Below are 22,346 nucleotides of genomic sequence, written 5' to 3' on the forward strand. Positions count from 1 at the left end.
TATCTCTCAGCACTAAATAACTTATCATCTTGAGCCATTAAGCCAAGAGAATAAGTTTGTTAACTGTTCATAGCTGGAGTAGTAATTGGGAAAACTATAACTGGCTTCAGTGCCCCTGGGCTAGAGGTAAAACACAATCACCCAGGTTCCCTATTCTGATCATTATCCAGTGACCTCTGCTAGAAAGTAAGCATGTGGATATCTGTTAAAGACAGGATGTTGGGCTAAGCTGTAATACCCTCTATGACGGAATAGTTTGCCAACACTCATTATCAAGCCTCATACAAGAAGAATGACGACTTGGGCAAGGTACTAGTGCCCATACTCCAGTTCTTTAGACAAAAGAGAGAAAATTGGCGAAAATACTCTTTATATAAGTGAAACAAGCAGTTACATGGATTGATTAAATATTTTTTCTCTGTACATGGAAACTAGTACACCACCCAAATAATATTTCAACAGAAGTACACAGAGCTGGATAAAAAATATTATTTCCTGTAATAAATGAAACTTAGATACTATCTTCACTAGAAACAATCAATGTGCAGAGGTAGATGCATTTTGGAGGGAATTCCAGAACTTGGGGCATAGACAGCTGAAGGCATGGCAGCCAATGGAGGGAGATAGGGAGGGGAAAGGCCATAAGTTGTATTTAAACCTAAGAATGAGAATTTTAAATTTGAGGCATTGGGGAACCAGAAACTAATGTAGGTCAGCAAGGTCAGGGGTGATGGGTGACCAGGACTTAGTGTGGGATAGGATACAGGCAACAGAGTTTTGGATGAGCTGAAGTTTACTGAGGATGGAGAACGAAAAACTGGCCGGAAAAGCATTGGAATAGTTTGGTCTGGAGGTGACAATGGGAATGAAGAGGGTTTCAGTGACAGATGGGCTGAAGCAGGGGGGAGGGGAGCAATGTTACAGAGATGGTCCTTATGATGGAGAGGATATGAGGTTGGAATCTCAACTTGTATGCCAAGACTGCAAACAGTCTAGTTCAGCCTGAGACACTGGTCAGGGAGGGAAATGGAATCAGTGTTAAGGGTACGGAGTTTGTGGCGGGGCCAAAGATGATAGCTTCAGTCTTCCCAATTTTTAGCTGGAGGAAATTGTATCTAATCCAAGACTGGATATTGAACAAGCAGTCTGACAACACAGAGTCAGTGAAAGAGTCAAAAGAGGTGGTGGAGAGGTAGAACTGGGTGTTGTCAGTGTACATGTGGAAGCTGATCCCATGTCTGCGGTTGATGTCACAAAGATGCAGAATGTTTTTGAGATAAAGGGGCCAAAGACAGATCCTTGGAGTACTCATGTGGGGATGGGAAGAGAAGCCATAGCAGGAGATGCTTTGGCGATGTTTGGATAGGTAAGAGTGGAATCAAGCGAGGGGCAATTGCACTGAGCTGGACAATAGAGGAAAGGCATTGGAGGAAGATGGTTTGGTTGACCATGTCAAATGCTGCAGAGATGTGAAGGACGTCGATTAATGTCTAGCTGGCGTGTGATCACCACCGAAGGATCATGCAAGTCTGTAACAGTTTCGTAGTCAGCTGTTATAACACTCATCACCTCGCAGTTTCATCCTTCCAGGAGCATAAAATGATGGCTGCTTAAGGACAAGGACTACCCCCCGCACTCTTGGTTGATGACATCCTCCGCTACCCCACCACACATGAGCAGCTCAGGTACAATCACAGTCATAGGATCACCAGGAAACATCACTGAGCATACTATTGGGCTACTGAAGCAAAAGTTAATCTGTTTGAATAGGTTTGGGGACTCCATACAATATGCCCCCTATATAGGAAGAATCCTGTTCCTATAATAAAGAAAATAATAAGGAAAAAAGCTCCTGTTCTGTAGCTTTAGAGACTTTGGATCGTCTTATAATTGTCTACCTGTTCAAGAGTGAAGATGTGTTGGTTGAAGTAAAATTGGATCTGTTCATTGGCAATGTTGATACATAGCTGCTCAAAGGAGTTCTTCTTGAAGTTCTCAAACCCAAAGATATCCAGAATCCCAACATTCATTCCACTTTCAGTATCGCTAATGAAAATTCAATTTCAAACAATTATAAAGCAAAACCTAAAAAAAAAATTCTGTAGCAAAGATCTTTTTCATGGTTAGCAAAGAACTTTGGACAATAGTAGCTAAAGTTACGTTCCCCTTCATATACTTGATATCAGCAACATGTGAATTTATTGTGAGGCCGTAAAATATTCAGTAATATTCTTATCCATCCGCTTGTCTATGTCTGTGTAATTAAAAGACATGCAAGCTCGAATCTACAGAAATAAAATCTCGGTAGGTACTGGATTTTCACAGAAATTAAGTTGATATCAAATTTGATGTTACTCAGTAACTTATATTAAGATTGATCAAGCCAGTAGCTGTAAGACATGCAAGTACTGACTGGTGACAACTTTGCCCCTATGTTCCCTCCTCTTCTGTGGGAAGGCAGCTTGCTTCCACTCAGCAATATCAGGCAGCTTGCTTCCACTCAGCAATATCAGGCAGCTTGCTTCCACTCAGCAATATCAGGCAGCTTGCTTCCACTCAGCAATATCAGGCAGCTTGCTTTCGTTTCCCATAGTGATGCAGCCAAGGCTGGAAACTCAGTGGAATGGGGAATCAATATCATGTTGCACCTTGATTGGTTCTCCAGTACATTGCATGACTGCGCAATCATGAAAGCAGCAAGAATTTGAATGCTTTTTAAATGTATCAAAATGTTGTGTACAACAAGTCACAACAATCCATGCTGCCCTAATGTTTATTAGTGTATTGTCCGTGCTACACAGCATTAGTGTAAATTTACATTTATTTCATGCCTCCCCAACAGGTAGAAATGCAGGAATAATACTTGTTTCAGTAAAGGGATTACTAATAATTTATCTAAAAATATATACTGTATGACTAAAATTAAAGGAATATAGTCTTTAGGATAAAATATGTATTTACAAATGAGAAAAGGCTTGATAAGCACATCATGCAGTGACATAAATCTTCACAAAATACATTTTTGTGTCTCTTGACCATGACATCATCATGACAAGAATGATGAACAGCTTCTCTCCCCCTCCAAGCAACGAAATTTCCCCAAAATGCTTTTGCATGATGACAGTGCCTCTTTAAAGAAGTTTGACAATTCTGTACACAGTTTATGTAATTTGTTCACCTACCATACACTTTTATCAGGCTGGAGAAGTGTATTGATACGGTTTACAATCCAGCTGAAAAGTCTCCCATACAAGGCCTTTGACATGGCATCTCGAACATCAGATGCCTTGTCTACTGTATTTGTACGAACTATGGTTTCTCCCCGTGTCACAACACAATGAGAAGTAAGTGCTTCCTGAAACTCTTCAGAACCAATACTAAGCAGAGTAGAAGCTGGAAGAAAGCATATTTGAAGAATTAATTTTTAAGTAAACTCGTTAACTATATAAGAAAGCAGCAGATCTGTAATTGGGAATTACAAATTGTATTTTTAAAATTAAATAATGCAATCTGACTGCATATGACTTTGATGAACTATGAAAGTTATGACCTTTTAAGTGATTTGCAACAATGAAATTCTTCTTCACTCAAGCAAAAATACAAGATGTCCATTCCATCCCCAAGACAATAGTGTTTACTTTGGTGGTCTTTCGTACAATTATTATTAATGCCAGTTACCCAAAACAGTCAAATTAATACCCACATCACTCAATACTATACACAGATAAAAGTGAAGGTAATGTACAGCATAGCTGTTCTAATTGTTAATTAGAAATTGGCAAATTTGAGATACAGCAAAGCCTATATTTTCCACCGGACTGCGATCCTCACCTGAAGTGCGGTGGGGCAGGTCTTCTGCCTGCTCAACACCACATCCACTAACCCCCCCATTGGTTCTGGGGTACGCATCATTTGCATAATTTAGGCAAGCTCCAGACTTCGGAAACACCTTTCATTGGTAGCATGCTTAAAGACCTCCAGCAGCTTAAAGAAGTCACAGCAAAGAATTTTATTTTGGCCGACATAAATTTCCCAGAGAAGATTGCTGCAGGACACAGGGCCTCAAATCCTCCTGCAGGAGAATAGGGACAGGAGGAAGGCACTGTTTGAGGCAGCCACATGGTGGGCCCAAGAAATGCAGCTCAGGGCCAATGGGGGGTTGTGACCAAGGCAGTCAATACTAACTCAATGCAGGAAGAAATTTAATGACCTTATTAGGTGAGGGAAGGGGAGTCAGCCTCCCACCTTCTAAGAATACAATGTACTAAGCATGTTTGCCACTTACAATGCCCAAGGTACTGAGGTGTTGTTTATACCTCTAGCCCTCACCTAGAAATATTTCTTCACTCACATCCTTACTTGCAGCCACCTACTATAAGCCTCACATGGAATATAATTGCTTGTTGCATTTATCTGTCAGCACACCTATTAAGGGCTGCATGCATATATTTTGTTACATTTTAAGGTTAATGAAGCTAATTTGGCCTTTTTGCCTTTCTTCCTTTTCCAGCCATAACAGCTGGGAGAGATCGCCAACTAGTGGCAGGCTCCCAATCTTCAGATTTCTCAACCCTATTAAGTTGAAACCATGCAGATGCTGGGCAGGATGGCTGTAGAGGGCTTCAGAAATGAGGAAGTTGGACAGCATGTGCAAGCTGAGCATATGTCATTGCACTCTGTTGCTCTTCCTACTGTACCATTCATGAAATGTCAGTGAACCAAATCATGAAACCTTCATGTCACTCATTCTCCTGAAAGTAAGATGTGAGCCCCTTTCATGAAACCATTCTAATCTCCATTCCCTCTTCTAGATATGACACCACACCATGAAGTAGACCCTTCAGCATCTGGCAATACCCGTCCTTCGTATGCAGGTACTCTGACTCACTTCGTCCCTCCTCCGAAGCAGCAGCCCAGAGACATCCACCTGGGGGAGTTAGACGGGGAGGTAGAGGGGACTGCACTGGGGGAAACACAGAGGATGAGTGAACAGGAGCAGCTGATGTTGGCACAGTAAGACTTTGTTGGCTGGAAGGTCAACAATTGTCACATCTCAGTTGAATAGTCTAGAGATCTGCACCTCATGGGTCTCACATTTAAAAGAACGATGCTCACAGAGCAGCAAACACTGGGGGTCATATCAGACAGAGGTTAGAAAACATGCCCCTGATTTTAACCCAATCCGCCCAGCAGGAACAATGTGGGTAAACTGTTAATATAGCGACCTATGCCCCCATTCCCACCAACCACCATTTTAATTTGGAAGCTGACTCTGGTAGCAAACGCGTACACCAGAAACAGACTGGTGCTTCATTACTAAATGCAAATTTTGGTCCTTCAATGTAATTAGGACCCCAATGCAATTTTAACTGAGTGGGTCAGAAGTCCCACCCAGCATAAAACCGGAGTAAAAAACCGGAGTAAACTTGCAGGATAGGCTTCACAAACTGTGTGGAAACAGTATTTAAAGAGGCACTCACCATCAGAGTGATCTGTGTGCTAATGTGATTCGTGGATTTCCAAGATGGTTCTGAGCTTATAGATTGCTTGTTTCTGATTTAATTCTCCTTACTTACCGTGATTAAGCACTGCTCATCATGGGTGCTATTTTTGCTACATACCTTTAGATGGACGAACAGTTGGAGCAACAGCAGCAGCAAAAACTAAGACAAGCAATAGGTGAGGTGGGCTGCTCGTAAAAGGCCTTACACAGCCACAGGGTCTATAGGCCAAGAGTCACTTTCCTGAACATCTCCGAGGAACACTGCATCAGGAGGTGCAATTCACTAGGTAGGCTGTTGCTGATCAATGCAGTCTCCTGCAGCGTGACCTGCTGCCTGCTGGACCAAGGGGCCATGCTTTGACAGTGGCTATCAAAGTCACCAATGTCCTTCACTTTATCGCCTTAGGTTCCTTCCAGGCTGTTACAGGGGCCATTAGCTGCATCTCTCCAAGGTACACATCTGTCACTCCAAGATGAAGCCCAGAACTTGCAAGGCAGCTTCCACCAAAGCTGCAAAGGTCGTGAACATTGACTCCTGTTGTGAGGGCCCAGCTACAGTATCCCTGGAGGTGGCCACACTCTCCAGGGTAGATTGCAGAGTGCTGATGCCATGCGAGATGACACCACACGGGCTGGAAGCGGACTCCTCCACACTTTGGCAGGCCTTTCAATATAGCCCCTGGAACGAGAGAAGTGGATCGGAGGGGCTAGGCAGGGGAATTGAAGTCGGCGGAGGGGAAAGCATTCCTGCTCCTCCAGGTCCACAAGAAAACTTCAAATACATTTTTAAAACTTACTTTCTTCTGCCACTCAATACAGCTCCGAGCAGCTTTCGTCTAGCAGGGAAGCCACCACTGCTCTACCACTCAGAGCTCAGATGAAAATAGTAGTAGGGCCCCAATGACATCATCGAAGCCCCATGCATATTTGAAGAATGACCTCACCGGCTTCCGGCGGGTGTTCTTGCCACCCTTCAGCCAGATCTGGCCTGCAACGCGTGGCTAAGTCCCCAGCTCCATTTTAACTGCCCTATGCCCAGTTTCTGCCTAGGCTTGAGAACAGCGAGTTTCTCCTCACTAGGACAGGCTTCCTCCCTAAACCTGGCTGACTGACTGACTGACTGCCTAAGTGTCTCTTTGTCCTTTTATCTCAGTGTACTCACAGGAAGTCTAAAGGCTGTCACTCTGACTTAGTCCCCATTCAGTTATTCACCAGTAGGCCTGTCAGTAAAACTGGCTACATGTCCTCCCAACTTAGGTTGTAGATTTAAAGAAAAAATCTCGGGCTGTTCTCAAAATGTAAATGGGACATCCTGGCCTAATGAGCCTGGGGTGAGATCATTGACCCTCACTGTATAAGTTGAAATAGGCTATGAGCTGCAACATTCTGAAAAACTGAAAGTGGGGATATTGTCATTGACAATGGGGAAATGGCGGACATGTTGAACGATTACTTTGCGTCAGTATTTACAGTAGAAAGAGGATAGCATGCCGGAAATCCCAAGAAAACTAATATTGAATCGGGGACAGGGACTCGATAAAATTAACATAAGCAAAGCAACAGTAATGAAGAAAGTAATAGCACTAAAGAGTGACAAATCCCCAGGACCAGATGGTTTCCATCCCAGGATTTTAAAGGAAGTAGGTGAGCACATTGCAGATGCCCAAACTATAATCTTTCAAAGTTCTCTTAGCTAAGATAGAAGCCCATGGAATCGAGGGAAAAGTACGGACTTGGTTAGGAAGTTGGCTGAGCGAAAGGCAACAGAGTGTAGGGATAATGGGTAGGTACTCACATTGGCAGGATGTGACTAGTGGAGACCCGCAGGGATCTGTCTTGGGGCCTCAAGTATTCACAATATTTATTAACGACTTAGATGAAGGCATAGAAAGTCTCATATCCAAGTTTGCCGATGACACAAAGATTGGTGGCATTGTAAGCAGTGTAGATGAAAACATAAAATTACAAAGGGATATTGATAGATTAGGTGAATGGGCAAAATTGTGGCAAATGGAATTCAATGTAGACAAATGTGAGGTCATCCACTTTGGATCAAAAAAGGATAGAACAGGGTACTTTATAAATGGTAAAAAGTTAAAAACTGTGGATGTCCAAACGGACTTAGGGGTTCAGGTACATAGATCATTGAAGTGTCATGAACAGGTGCAGAAAATAATCAAGAAGGCTAATGGAATGCTGGCCTTTATATCTAGAGAACTAGAGTACAAGGGGGCAGAAGTTATGCTGCAGCTATACAAAACCCTGGTTAGACCGCACCTGGAGTACTGTGAGCAGTTCTGGGCACTGCACCTTCGGAAGGACATATTGGCTTTGGAGGGAGTGCAGCGTAGGTTTACTAGAATGATATCCGGAATTCAAGGGTTAAGTTACGAGGAGAGATTACACAAATTGGGGTTATAGTCTCTGGAGTTTTGAAGGTTAAGGGGTGATCTGATCGAAGTTTATAAGATATTAAGGGGAACAAATAGAGTGGATAGTGAGAAACTATTTCCACTGTTTGGGGATTCTAGGAGTAGGGGACACAGTCTAAAAATTAGAGCCAGAGTTTTGAGGAGCGAGATTAGAAAACATTTCTACACACAAAGGGTGGTAGAAGTTTGGAACTCTCTTCCGCAAATGGCAATTGATACTAGTTCAATTGCTAAATTTAAATCTGAGATAGATAGCTTTTTGGCAATCAAAGGTATTAAGGGATATGGGCCAAAGGCAGGTATATGGAGTTAGATCACAGATCAGCCATGATCTTATCAAATGGCGGAGCAGGCACGAGGGGCTGAATGGCCTACTCCTGTTCCTATGTTCCTATTCCACAATCGTGCTTGTCTGGCTTTAATACGCATCTTCAATGCCTACAGCCTTTGGCTTTTTTTAAAAAAAACTGTGCAAATTCCTTTTGTTTTAAACCACAATACTTACACATAGCTCATTATTAATAGTTTCTGTGAAAAAAAAAATCAAAAATCCCAAAATATAACATGTGTTATGATTAATTTGCAGTTATTGGTACATGGAAAAAAACTTACTATTTTCTAAAGGTTCTCCATCTGGAATTTCACTTTTATCCATCTGGTGTTTTGAGGCAATAGGTGCAAACTCAATATTTCCAGTATTTAGGATCGCAGCGAGAACTCTGTACACTGACCGGACTTCCTGAAAAGAAAAATAATTTAGGTATGCAAAATGGAATGATAATTGTATATTTTAAAAGCTTCCTGTTGCAATAAATATATTGTAATGCAGTTGAGGGCCTACAAACTGTTACAGATGCTTTCCACTAGAGCATTTAACAGATGAAAATATAACAGAGTCGTTTACTTGTAATAAGAAATTAACTGGGATGGATTATCCTCTTGGTAATAAGTGTACCCCTTGAACTTTGAATACATTTACTGCTAGTAACTGTTACAATTTGGGCTCTATCCAACTCCCATTCTTCATGTTCACAGCAAAATGCAGTTTCCATAGACAAACCAGAGTTCCCTATGATCTGAAACTTAGAGCATGATCTTAAAAGCAAAGTGCGGGTGCATTGGGGGTGGGGCAAACAAAAATCAGGATTTTCTGGAGCTGGAAGGAATCCCAGTAAGTACCACCAGCAATTAAAACCGGTGGGATGATATTTAAACCAGAAATTCATGTACTTAAAGTACTTGAAATGTATATAAATGTAATTAACAATGATGGCAAGCGATTTCAGCGCTGCCTCAACAACATGTTTCCTGTGCTGTGTAAAACACGGCATGTGAAACTCAGCGGGTTGCAGCCAGCAGCCATTTGGACATTTAAATCCCTGTTTGACAGATGGGGATAAAAGGTGAGTTATTGCAGCAGGGCACCCAGTTCTCTCAGACAAACTTTTGGCTGGGAGATCTTTGTGTTTAGACTTGACATTCTTGGTTTACACTCAGAATTGTTCTGTTTACACATATTTACCTATTTTTGGACCCCTTCAAACTGACGACATCAGGATGGGGGGCGCAATGGCTGCATTCACCAGTACATCTGAGGAGGAGGAACATCACCATCCTCGCCAGGCACGGCAAGCACTTCCGCCACTTGCAGCTCCACCACACAGAGGTGCGACACAGGCACCTGCACAAGAGCAGAGAGGGCAACAACAGAGGGACCGACGTCGCAGGAGGCACTACCCTCGTCAGAGGGTCTACAGACCGAGTCTCAACTTCCTGGACCTCTCTGAGGAGCAGCACCTATGGAGGCTGAGAGTGAGTTGCCAGGTGGTCGCAGACATCTGCAGCCTCCTTTATGCCGAGCTGCTCCTGGCTGGGCCTGGTAGCATCGCATTGCCTGTTGCAGTTAAAGTGACCACTGCCCTCAACTTCTTCGCCTCTGGGTCATTCCAGGGCACCACCGGGGACATCGCCAGCGTCTCTCAGTCATCTGCCCACAGTGCATAAGGCAGGTCACCAATGGTTTGTTTCCCAGGGCGTCGCAATACGTCAATTTCCCCATGGACGACCTCAGCCAGACGGAGAGGGTAGTGGGTTTCCATTCTGTGGCTGGCTTCCCACGGGTACAGGATGCAATCGATTGCTCGCATATAGCAATCTGAGCATCTCCACACAACGCAGGACTATTCATCAACAGAAAGGGATATCACTCCATTAACACACAGCTTGTTTGCGACCACAGGAAAAGATTTCTTCACCTGTGTGCCAGATTCCCTGGCAGCTGCCATTCATTCTGAGGGAATGCAACATCTCAGCCCTCTTCCACGCACCAAACTGACTTAAGGACTGGCTCCTCGGAGACAAGGGATACCCCCTGCACATGTGACTCATGACACCTCTGAGGAACCCCATCAGCGAGAAACAGCGTTGATACAACGACAGCCACATCGCCACTAGATGTGTCATTGAATATGCGATAGAACTGCTGAAGATGCGATTTCGGTGCCTCGATCGGTCTGGGGGAGCGCTTCAATATGCACCAGCGAGAGTGGGTTGAATGATAGTCGTCTGATGTGTCCTGCATATCATAGTGCAAGAGAGAGGGTTACCGATTGATGATGCCCCATGCCCTCATCCACCATCCACTTCTGCCATCAACATTGAGGAGGACAAGGATGAGGGAGACGACGAGGAAGAGGAGGAGGAACCCATCGGCAGAGCTGCGGCTCACCTGGCTGCTCGTGAGGCCAGGGAGTCACTAATATTTGAACAATTCTCATAAGGGCATATGGAAAATGAAGATAGTCCAGTCCTTAGGCCACCTAGAAAGAGCAGTGCCAAAAGCAGCCACACCTACCCCCCACCCTGCACAAAACAATCCTACAACTACATATACACCCACTGGGTGGCAACAAGTCTCACCATTCATGATAAAGCACATGAAAGGGCGCAATCACAAAAGCCAGTCAAGTTTGGGCAAGACATGACAGTTGTGGTGAGAACGATAACATTTAACGTAAATTTAACAAAAAACAAAAATATAAATGAAAAACATGACAGTCTGTCAAACACCCTTGTGCATACCCTTCGTGATCACAAATCCTTAGCCTTTCTTTTCCTACTATTCCTACGTAGTGCATCCCCTGTTACTGCAGTAGAGGTAGTGGCAGGTTGCTCATGTCCATGGCCGGTCTGCTTAGATGCTTTCGGCCTATGCCCTCTGGGATTTGAAGCCCGTGAGGGCCCTGCTAAAGACTGCTCCACCTGCACCTGTGCAGGGGCAGACTCGGCCACCTGGAGAGGTGGCAGCATTGCGGTTACTGGTTAAGGGGGGCAACAGGTGAGACGTGGGAGCGCTTTTAGTCACATCCTCACTTCAATGTCCTCTTTCGCCATCATCCCTCTCCAGGCCCACATCACTCCTACCATCCTGCTGGAGAACAGTTTAGAGGACATGCATGATGCCTTGGAAGCCTTGTTGTAAAGTTTCTGTCTGCCTGTTTAAGGCAGCAGAATGTTGTTCACCATGAGTCCGAACGGCCGTTGTCAGGGCCTGAATGGACTCATTTATGAGCTGTGCTTGAAGCCCAATGGAGGCTAGTCTTCTCTCCATCACAAACGTTCCTGCACGTACCTGTGCCATCATTCCACTAATGCAAGAGTTGGACTCCACTCTCCTCTGCGCTATTGTGGAGAGTGTGCGTGGCATCTGTTCCAGTACCTCGCAAATGTGCTGCTGTCCCTCGATCATTCTCCTTTAAAAGGATGCCCCCCCGGGGTTCAGCATCTGCGCCCAGCTGAGCAAAGCCTGGAGAGGAGTGCGCCCACCGACTTGGACTCTCCACAGCTGCCCCGGCCACCAGTGTCTGCTCATGCTCACTTGTGTGTGGTGACTCACCAGGTGCCAACCCAACTAACTGAATAATAGGACCCACCAAGGTGTGAGTATCTGTGCTGGTGGATGGCTCTCTAACATGTGACAGTGCGCCCTCAGAGGCCAGCAGCTCCTCTGAGGAATCGCGCTCTCCCGTCACTGCAATCGTTGAAGGGCCTGGAAGAGAACAGAAGGCAATATTAAGCATCATCACAGCTGTGTAATGTTGCAATGAGCATAATGAGGTCTTCAACATGCCAATCATTGTTAACATCAATTCATGTCGTGTGTGATAATTGTTAAAGTTGCGTCACCAGATGTTTGTGGGATGCCAATCTCGGGGTCCCTGAAGGACAGGCACTCGAGGGTGCGGCTGATCTCCAAGGTCTCCTCCTCCGCCTCTGTGAGGACCACTATTTGTTGTGACCCCTCCCTCCAGTCCTCGCCCTCTCGCGTGCATTTTGCGCTCTCTTCTCCTACAAGGGGAGAAAGTACAGATGTGTGAGTGAGTGAGGGTGAAGTGGTCAGCCGATGAATGCCTTGCTTTGGGAGAGGCTGACCATGAAAGAGATGCATCAGAGGGTGAGTATCAGACAGAAAGAAACATCACATTGGATCAGAAGTGGGGTGAGTGATAGTGGTTGGGTCACAAATGGGGAGGTGAGGAAGTGCTCAGGAAGTGAAGGTAAGTTCAGGATGAGCCTTAAGTGGGTGTGAGGAGTGATATGATGGAGTAGTTTTGGCAGTGCAGAATGATGTGGGGGGTGGGGGGGGGGGGGCGGTGACGTGCACATGGAATTCAGGAAAATCAGTAAGAGTACTCACTTTTGCTGACCTGATTAGGTCATTGAAGCGCTTCCTTCACTGGACCCAACTGCGGGATATGTTGCTCCTGCCGGTGACGTCCTCTGCCACCTCGAGCCAGGATTTCTTGGTGGCAGAGGCAGGGTGCCAACTCCTGTCGGCCGGGTATAATACTTCCTTCCTCCTCCTCACCCCAGCCAGCAGCACCTCAAGTGAGGCATCGCTGAGACTTGAAGCTGGCTTGCCCCTTTGCTGCTCCATTCTGTCTCCCTGCTCTTTGCTTCAGCAAAAACCATTGGTGCAAAGGCCCTTTAAATCCAGACGCTCCAGCTGACAGTCTGTCATGCGGGTGCGCAGTCCGCCCACTGCGCAGCTTTCGGACGACAAACCCGGAAACAAGGTTAATGGCCACCAATTAAGTCGCGATCGCTTGGGGAACGGTAAGGTTTTAGTATTCGGGTTACCTGTGCGCCCACTGACCCTCCCACCCCCCTCGCTGCCATCCCGCCGGCATTTTAAAATTGTGCCCTTACACTTTATATGTTCCATGTATGGGAATAACATGCCATAGGATTAACAATACCCTGCTAATTGGGAATTTTTGGAATGGAGTTTGCACTTGTCATCCAGTATTGGATTCTCTTCTTTCCAAAAGGACCATGCTATCAGATCACAATGTTATAGGAACATAGGAACAGGAGTAGGCCATTCAGCCCCTCGTCCCTGCTCCGCCATTTGATAAGATCATGGCTGATCTGTGATCTAACTCCATATACCTGCCTTTGGCCCATATCCCTTAATACCTTTGGTTGCCAAAAAGCTATCTATCTCATATTTAAATTTAGCAATTAAGCTAGTATCAATTGCCATTTGCAGAAGAGAGTTCCAAACTTCTACCACTGTGTAGAAATGGATGATGAATAACAATATTCAAATTTATTTACATAATATTTAATTACACAGAAGCAAAAGGGACACAACAGGTAGCTATCAATATAATGTAGGACTTATACAATGATTTAAACTCTCTTGAAAACAATGAAGTGTCTGAAATCAGAGTCATTTTTGGAATTCTTTGAGTCTATCAAAATCTGAACATGGGCCAAAGCCATCTCAATGCCACAATATGAAAGCAAAAGGTTCAAGTAAGGGAACCACAGAAAAGGGAAAGCCAACAGCATCTATACCATTCAACCAGGCTTTCAACACTCCACACTAAAGGAGTTCTTCCCACTTGGCTGGCAACTTCGTAATTCAATTTTCCTTTTTGGGTCAAAAAGTATGAATTGCAGCCGTTCAAATTTCATGGGTTTTATGTTTGATTTTGACACCAACTTGCATTTCTAATCGTTGTTCTGAAAGTAACCTTTTGTGACCTTATATGCCTGCAAACTTTGCATACATCCACCGTTTCAAAGCCTGGGTAGACTTTCTGATGCAATTTACATGTATTGACTTCCTTCTGGGAGGCTGGCTAAGCTAGCTAGCCCTCAGAGAAATTTCTAGTCAGTATTTATGCAATGATTTAAATCACCTCCCCACACAAAGATAGAAAAATGCCTTTCAGAAAGCAGCTGCTGGAGCTTCATTTTAAATTCACAATAAATCAGCCTACCTAAAATTTCCTATGAAGATATAATTCAGAGACGTTTTTAGTGTGAAGCAAGATGGAGCTCTGCTTCCATCACTGTAAAATTGACCAGTAATACCAATTACCTGTCGGTGATAAAGGTTACCACAGTTTAGGGTGGAATTATTGCCCAGATCCCAATTTTTCAGAGTTTCAAGGCATTAGCGATTAAAAACAACCAGAGGTTGTCCTTAACATCATACTGTTCTCTCCATCCATAAATAGGCCTCTTCCTATAAACAATGGAAAGGATTTTAAACTGCCTGCACCCATTTATCACCTAAAAAATGTGCGATTGGCAGAGGAAGATCTGGTGGGGTCATTGTGCACCCATTTACCCACCTGAATCAATTTTCAGGCAGGCCTTTAAACGGGTGCCTAGCAGTTCCGCCCAAAACAGGCAGGAGGCTATTTAAATATACAAATCAAGGTTTTACACCTGTTGCAGGACCCTGGTTGCAGTTTTTGTGGTGAAATGGTTAGAGCATACAAGGCACATGCCAGTCCCACCTTGTTCAGGCACTGATAGGACTAACCAGATGTCCTTGAACGGATCGCTGGAGGCCTTCTCCAAAAAGGTAAGTTTTTTGTTTCTTTGAAGATTTTTGTGGGGCCAGGAGGAGCAGGAATGCTAGTTAACTTATCTGTTCTCTCCACAGATGCTGACTGAATTGCTGAATTCAGTTTCTGTTCTTGTTTCAGATTTCCAGCATCTGCAGTTTTTTATTTTTCATTTATGGAACTTGAGTTTGTCATCGCTATCCCTGCTGCCACCCTGCTTTTATGCCAACAGATATGCAAAAAATGCTTTAAAAGTCATAAATCTTAGGTCACCACCAAATGCCTTAAAATGCAACAGCAACTTAATCTTAGAAGTTTCAGTTGAGTCACATAACATTCATTACTCTGTATAATTAAACCAAACTTAAGTTTTGTACTGTTAACTTGTGGTTCTTGAAAATCAGACTGAGAATAACTTGCCATTTACATCTCTTCACTTCAGCCAAAAAAAGTTCATCTTTATTCTTTAGCTGGATTGCAATCTGAAATTGCAAACATCTAGCAGAGAATTAGGGACAATTACCTACTTCACTGTACCCCTTCATGTTTCATGAATTCCCAAGAGGTACACTATGTACCTCAATACATTTGGAGAGATATTACCTTTCAAACATGTGACACATATAATTTAGTCTACTGCTCATGCCAAAGCATAAATTTAAATAATGTAACAAATTTAACACACTAATACACTGGGCCAGTTTTGGTTTTACTCACCTCATCAGTGAATCCGATGATTCTGAAACAATGCTGAATGGCTTCAAATTGCTCTCTGTATGAGCTGTTGGTTAAGATGTCCTGCATAATCTTGCCTTTTTCGTTATCAATATACCTACTTAAACACAAAAGAACAATGCTAGCATAGGACTTTAATTTTGACTGTAATATCCAAATCATAGAATGTAACTAAAAGTTCAGAGCAAAGCAAACAATTATACAATCTTCTTTTGTACCAATGAGTATTGCACAGCTAATTTAAAGGAGTATGCCTCACTTCCATTTGCCAAAAAATCTTGGGAATACATTACAGGGTGCCAGGATGACAGCTGTGTAATCAATGCAGAAGGTGCACAAAATTGGGAGTATGTCGTGCATTACATTCCTACTGGACTGCAATTCCTGAACTGAAATGCTTGGATTCATTTTGTGCCGTACCTCATTAATGCCTCAAATTTGATGGAAAAATATTTAAGTGAACACCAAGTACAGTTCTGTGGTATTCACACCAGGTTTGTGCTTTTTGCCTTTCCCACCAATTTAAAATGTGATCAAGGGAAACTCCATAGGTGAAGGAGTCCTTAAACTGCCACAGGCTTTGTATTTCTTTTCTGTAATGTTTACAGTACATTTTTTAAGCATTATGTTGTTTTTATTAGAGTTTTTCCATATTTCTGAAACTTTTATTAGCATCTATTTTTGCAAAAAAATGTGAGAGGGGGCGGTGTTTACTCCTGATGGTAAATGTTTTTTTAAATGCCTCATATACAATATTTCATGATTGAGGTGGTACAAAACGAAAGAAGACATGCCAATGAGATCAGTAGGCACCAGACCATATCTGCAGATCTTGACTCACCTAACCGCCAATGACAGAGGACAACTGTCTCAGCATGCTCCAGGTTAATAGGGCAGTGCTTTGCCATCTGCCACAAGAACACCTGCAGTCAACTTAATACACAGGGACAGAACTGCCTGTAATTGGCAAGGTTACCACTGTCCTCAACTTTGGCTCATTCATTGCTAGCACTGCATTATCATATGCACGGCACGGACTCGATGGGCCGAATGGCTTCCTTCTGTGCTGTAGCCTTTCTATGATTCTATGAGCTAATCTGCTGTGCACACATGAATCAGATAGGTAATATGTGTCGGTTAGCATGGCTTTCATTTCCTTTCCCACTGAATAACATAATATTGCTGCTCAATGTCACCACACTTATGCATTTTACAAAGTACAAGGGGCCATGTGCCCAACCAAAAGGCCATCCTGAGTGTCAGCAAGTCACCAGGTTTGTGTTTCAATGCTTTGATGTGTGAAGCACATGAAAGATCTGAGTTAGGCAAGGCTTTCAATTGTATATTACGTCTTGACTGTGTTCCCTGCTGAGGTATGGATATGCATAAGACACATGGACAGAGGTTATGTAAGGTTATGTGAAGGCTTGGCATGGGTGAGCAATAAATGTGGAACAGCCTGACAAGCAATATTTTGTGGTAAGGAATCTTACGCCACCCATCTAGTACATGATACTGCTGGTTAGTCTTACCTTGTCATATTCCTTAATTGCCTTAAAGTGTGTTAGAGAATCTATACTAAGTGAGATTGTATTCGGGTTCCATCTTGTACTGAGGACTCCATTTTGTGATTAAAAGACAGTGTCTGCAGAAAACATATGAACCTATGAATTAAGAGCAGGAGTAGGCCATTCGGCCCCTCGTGCTTGCTCGGTCATTTGATAAGATCATGGCTGATCTGATTGTGACCTCAACTCTACTTTCCCGTCTACCTACTATAACCTTTGACTCCCTTGTTAATCAGGAATCTATCTAACTCAGCCTTAAAAATATTCAATGACCCTGCCTTCACCGCTCTCTGGGGAAGGGTGTTCCACAGACTCACGACCCTCAGAGAAAAAATTTCTCCTCATCTTTGTCTTAAATGGGAGACCCCTTATTTTTAAACTGTGGCCCCTAATTCTAGTCTCTCTCACAAGGGGAAACATCCTCTCAGCATCTACCCCTTCAAGTCCCCTCAGGATCTTGTATGTTTCAGTAAGGTCACCTCTCATTCTTCTAAACTCCAGTGTATACAGGCCCAACTTGTCCAACCTTTCCTCATAAGATAACCCCCTCATCCCAGGAATCAGTCGAGTGAACTTCTCTGAACCGCCTCCAAAGCAATTATGTCCTTTCTTAAATAAGGAGACCAAACTGCACACACTTTCTGGGTGTGGTATCACCAATGCCCTGTACAAATGTAGCAAAACATCTCTACTCTTATATTCCATTCCCCTTGCAATAAATGACAACATTCCATTTGCCTTCCTAATCACTTGCTGTACCTGCATACAAACTTTTTGTGATTCATGTACTAGGACACCCAGATCCCTCTATACCTCAGAGTTCTGCTATCTCTCTCCATTTAAATAATATACTGCTTTTCGATTCCTCCTGCCAAAGTGGACAAGTTCACATTGTCCCACATTATACTCCATGTGCCAAATTTTTGCCCACTCACTTAACCTATCTATATCCCTTTGCAGACTCCTTATGTCCTCTTCACAACTTACTTTCCTACCTACCTTTGTGTCATCAGCAAATTTAGCAACTATACATTTGGTCCCTTCATCCAAGTCATTGATATAGATTGTAAATACTGGAGGCCCAAGCACTGAGCCCTGTGGCACTCCACTCATTACATCTTGCCAACCTGAAAATGACCCATTTATGCCTACTCTCTGTTTCCTGTTAGCTAACCAATCCTTTATCCATGCTAATATGTTACCCCTTTGATGTGGCACCTTTTCAATAGCCTTCTGGAAATCTAAGTACAACACATCCACAGGATCCCTTTTATCCACGTTGCTTTTACTTCCTCAAAGAACTCTAATAAATGAATCAAACACGATTTCCCTTTCACAAAGCCGTGTTGACTCTGCCTGATTGTAAACTGCTGAAGCAGACAATATCTGAAACTGTCCAAATCAGCTCAGACCCTCAAGGTCCCTTCGTGGCTGGTACAAGATGGAGTCAGAAAAGTCTGTACTTTGTGTAGTTCCCACCTTCTAGTAGGTAAATCTATCTATCTTACAACCATATAAGGAGCTGCTTTTAGCTTTCCTCTAGATGTAAGTCGACAAGCAGTTTATGTTATGTCTTAAGCTCATCATTGCTGTAGATGAGTTACGGCCATGGATCTCTCAGACATCAATACCACAGATAGTGGCCTAGAAATTGAAACAATCCCTGCGCCAGAATGTGTAGGTTTGAGGCGCACCTGATATTAGGGATTGAGCCTCATTTAAACGAGACTGGTGAGCTGTGGACACAAGCTGGGCGTCACAGGCAGCTCGCCAGCAAATCAAGAAATGAGGAGAGCGATCAGAAGAGTTGGCATTCAACGCTTTTAACTTCCATTTTGGAGTCAGTCTTGACACCCTTTTTTAAAAAATAACAACTCATTGTTATAAACTATTGCACAACTACTCACCTTGGGGGTTTATTTTCAGCAAGTTTATATTCTGCCAGTTTCTTCTGATGATAGAGACCAGCGTAGATGTAATAAAAAATGTGAAAATTTTTCTCACTTCTGAAAGTAAATAGTATTGCTAACATTAATAGCAGTCCACAGATTCTTCAGATTAACTTTTAAGTTTGAATTGTAATAAATGGTGGAAGAAAAAAATGGTAGTTTTTGAGCAAAGAATACTTTAAAATTAAAATTTTCATAAATAAGAGCCCCTTCATTATTTTATGATACTACTGAACCAAATTAGTATTGTCATTTTTAAATTTTTATTAATAATTGTATTTTCTTTAAACTATAAAATCAAGGTGAAGGGAAAAGGCACATAGTACAGGGACATCACTGTAAAAACAGTACAAGTTTACAGCATTGATGAGACCATTTGGCCCATTGTGTCTGTGCCACATCTTTGTTAATGCAATCTAAAACTAATCCCACTACCCCAATCTCTTCCTATAGATCTGTACCTACCGCTGCTTCAAATTTTATCCAGATTTTCTTTAAAAGATGCAATGGTCTCCGCCTCATTTGCTCCTCGTGGCAGAGCATTCCATGCTCCAACTAGTCTAAGTAAAGAAATTTCTCCTAATCTTTCTCCTTACTCTCTCCTCATAACTGAAGTTTCCTGGGGAATTTATACTTCATGCTCTGTAATAAGAACTGGATAAGTACTTGAAAAGAAACAATTTGCAGGGTTACGGGAAAGGGCAGGGGAATGAGATTAGCTGGATTGCTCTTGCATAAAGCCGACACAGACTTGATGGACCGAATGGCCTCCTTCCGTGCTGTAACCTTTCTATGATTCTATGATTCTATTCTATGTATAGCTTTAATGTCCTTTCTATAATAGGGGGCCCAAAACTGCACACAGTACTGTAACTGTGGCCTAACCAATGTTTTGTACAGATTTATCGTTACTTCTTTGCTCTGATACTCCATGCCCCAACCCATGAAACTTTATGTGGCTTTATCTATCTGCACTCGCACTTTCAGGGAATTATATATCTGAACTCTTTAGCCCGTTTAGTTCATCCACATCCGTCAGCATCTTTCCACTAAGAATATACTATCATTCCTTGTTTTCCCTCCCAAAAAGTACCACCTCACACTTCTCCACTTTAAATTCTATTTTCTTCCTATCTGCCCATTCTGTGAATCTATGTCCCCCTGAAGTATTTTACAATCCTCCTCACTGCTTATCAAATCCCCAACCATTGTGTCATTAGCAAATTTCGACATCATGCTATGCTCCCTACGCCCAAGTCCAAATCATCCACATATATCAAAAAACAACTGAACCCCGCACTGACCTTGTGCACTCAACTTTCCACCCTTCTCTAATTCAAGCAACAGCTATACATCCCAACTGTTTCCTGTCCAGCAACCAGCTTTATATCCAGAGATGAAAAGGGTAAAAGACGAGGTAGGTCAGGAAGTAGTAACGCAAAACCTGGGCTTTAAAAGCTGAAGATTATAGGAATAAGGAAAGACTAATGAAGGTAAGGAGTACCAAAGTTTTCAGGACCAGGGAAAGAATGAGCTTGAGTAGGAGACTAGATACTGATTATGATTTTAAACACAGTGGGTCATAGAAAAGTTACGCAGAATGGCAATATTTGGACATTACAAAGAACTAGAGAGTAAAGTTCAGAATGCTATCAGTAATATCAATGAAGTTATTCTTATAACAAGATTTTTTTTGCTAACAGTAGAAATAGTTTGCAAAAAGGTCTAATTTGTGCAATATTTTCTGTTTTCAAATTATTTTTGTGAATCTTGTGCTTATCAAAGTGAGGGATGTTAGTGCTGGAGAATGCAATAATTTTCATATCACACTGCCAATGTCGGCATCAAGTACACCCAGGTGAGGTACAGCTGGCTAATTTCAGTATTAACAAAACTCCTTCATGCATCAGAACTACATGCACAGTTCAGGAAGATACTAATTGATAGTTGAAATGAAAGAATTTCTTTGAATTTAGAGATTACATACACAGGTTGTTGAATAACTCTTGATTTTTCTAACAGATATTCAGAGATCTTTGCTCCCATTACAGCCCCAGTGGGAGTGAACTTCATTTCTAGATATTTCCCAAATCGACTGGAATTGTCATTGATCGCAGTGCAAGCATTTCCAAAGGCTTCCACGAGTGGATTAACCTGAAGAATTTTCTCTCGCAGAACACGGTTATTAGCCTGCAATAATGTAAAGAATCTATGCATTAGCCAAAAATAAATCTTAATAAAAATAATTTTTGCAATTATGATTGTAAGGTCCCTCTTTGCTCTCTGTTTGGTACAGCAGTGACCAGAATGCAGAACTGCAGGTAAAAAGCAGTCATGACAGTTGCCAGTATAGAAACAGTTAATACTGTGTGGGAGATTGGAGTGGCAGGGGTAGGTGTCAGGTCACCCACTGGAGTGATAGTGGCAGTGGGCGCACATCTGGCCACCAACACAAGCAATAGCAACAGCAACAGGTTGGTGAGCGGCAGCAGCAGGGTTAAGTGTCCAACTTATACATAAATGCAGGACTGTGATAAATATCACAAACCGTGCTTCAGGCCCTGGAAGGCCTGTGAACAATGTCACAGAAGATCAGCATGTATGGAAATAAAATAAAATTAGAACATATGTCAAAGCTAAAAAAAAATAAATTCTCTCTTTAAATACGAATTCAAATGATCCTAAAATGCTGCATTTTTCACTATTATAAACACAAAAGCTTAGACATAAAGTACAGTAGCACCCATTTCAGAGATACATTCCATTAAGGTGTGGTTTAACATTAATAATTGTTATTATACAAACCATACCTTTCCCAGATAGGTTAAATGTTGAACAATCAAATGTGCGCTCTCTGTCTTCCCAGCACCACTTTCTCCACTTATGATAATGCACTAGTATGGTCAAAACAAATGACAAAACATACCAAAATGAGCTGTTTAATAGGTAACTCTTGTGAAATTCTGCATCAGAGCACATATATTGAAGGCTCTTCTAAAGTGCTGGTAAAACATCTAACTCAAACAAAAATAACTTTTCTTATTGAATTGTAAATGAGAAAACATAGAGATCTTAAAAGCTTAGGAAAAAAAATGTGTTGAAGGAACAATATTATCTTAAAAAAACAAATTTAATGCAATATTTTTTTAAAAACCTTATGAGAGTGTTATCTAGGATACCTTTCTAAAGAATTTGCAACAAAAAACATAACTTTAAACAAATATTTTTTAGTGCAGAATAAGTTTAGGCTTAAATGCTTAACTGCTGGTGCAAAGCTAGCCAGCTGCCCACTG

At 42.5% G+C, this 22,346-nt stretch overlaps 1 protein-coding gene across 13 annotated transcripts in view; it reads right to left on the reverse strand.

Annotated features, from left to right (window-relative positions):
- The window catches only part of myo3b (myosin IIIB), a 494,517-nt gene that overhangs the window by 289,481 nt on the left and 182,690 nt on the right, over positions 1 to 22,346 (reverse strand). For 10 of the 13 annotated variants that reach the window (XR_010963429.1, XR_010963430.1, XM_067987493.1 and 7 more), the window contains 7 exons: positions 21,864 to 21,947; positions 21,041 to 21,243; positions 19,012 to 19,110; positions 15,519 to 15,636; positions 8,548 to 8,674; positions 3,183 to 3,393; positions 1,899 to 2,046 (listed from right to left, as the gene is read on the reverse strand). Coding sequence is in view for 11 of the 13 variants with exons in the window: in XM_067987493.1 (XP_067843594.1) it covers positions 1,899 to 2,046; positions 3,183 to 3,393; positions 8,548 to 8,674; positions 15,519 to 15,636; positions 19,012 to 19,110; positions 21,041 to 21,243; positions 21,864 to 21,947 (990 nt within the window). In the remaining 2 variants the exon portion in view is untranslated. The remainder of the gene's footprint in view (positions 1 to 1,898; positions 2,047 to 3,182; positions 3,394 to 8,547; positions 8,675 to 15,518; positions 15,637 to 19,011; positions 19,111 to 21,040; positions 21,244 to 21,863; positions 21,948 to 22,346) is intronic. The other 3 variants (XM_067987492.1, XM_067987494.1, XM_067987497.1) reach the window with 1 other exon arrangement.

Source organism: Heptranchias perlo, chromosome 7, assembly GCF_035084215.1.
Source record: "Heptranchias perlo isolate sHepPer1 chromosome 7, sHepPer1.hap1, whole genome shotgun sequence".
Lineage (NCBI taxonomy): Eukaryota > Metazoa > Chordata > Chondrichthyes > Hexanchiformes > Hexanchidae > Heptranchias > Heptranchias perlo.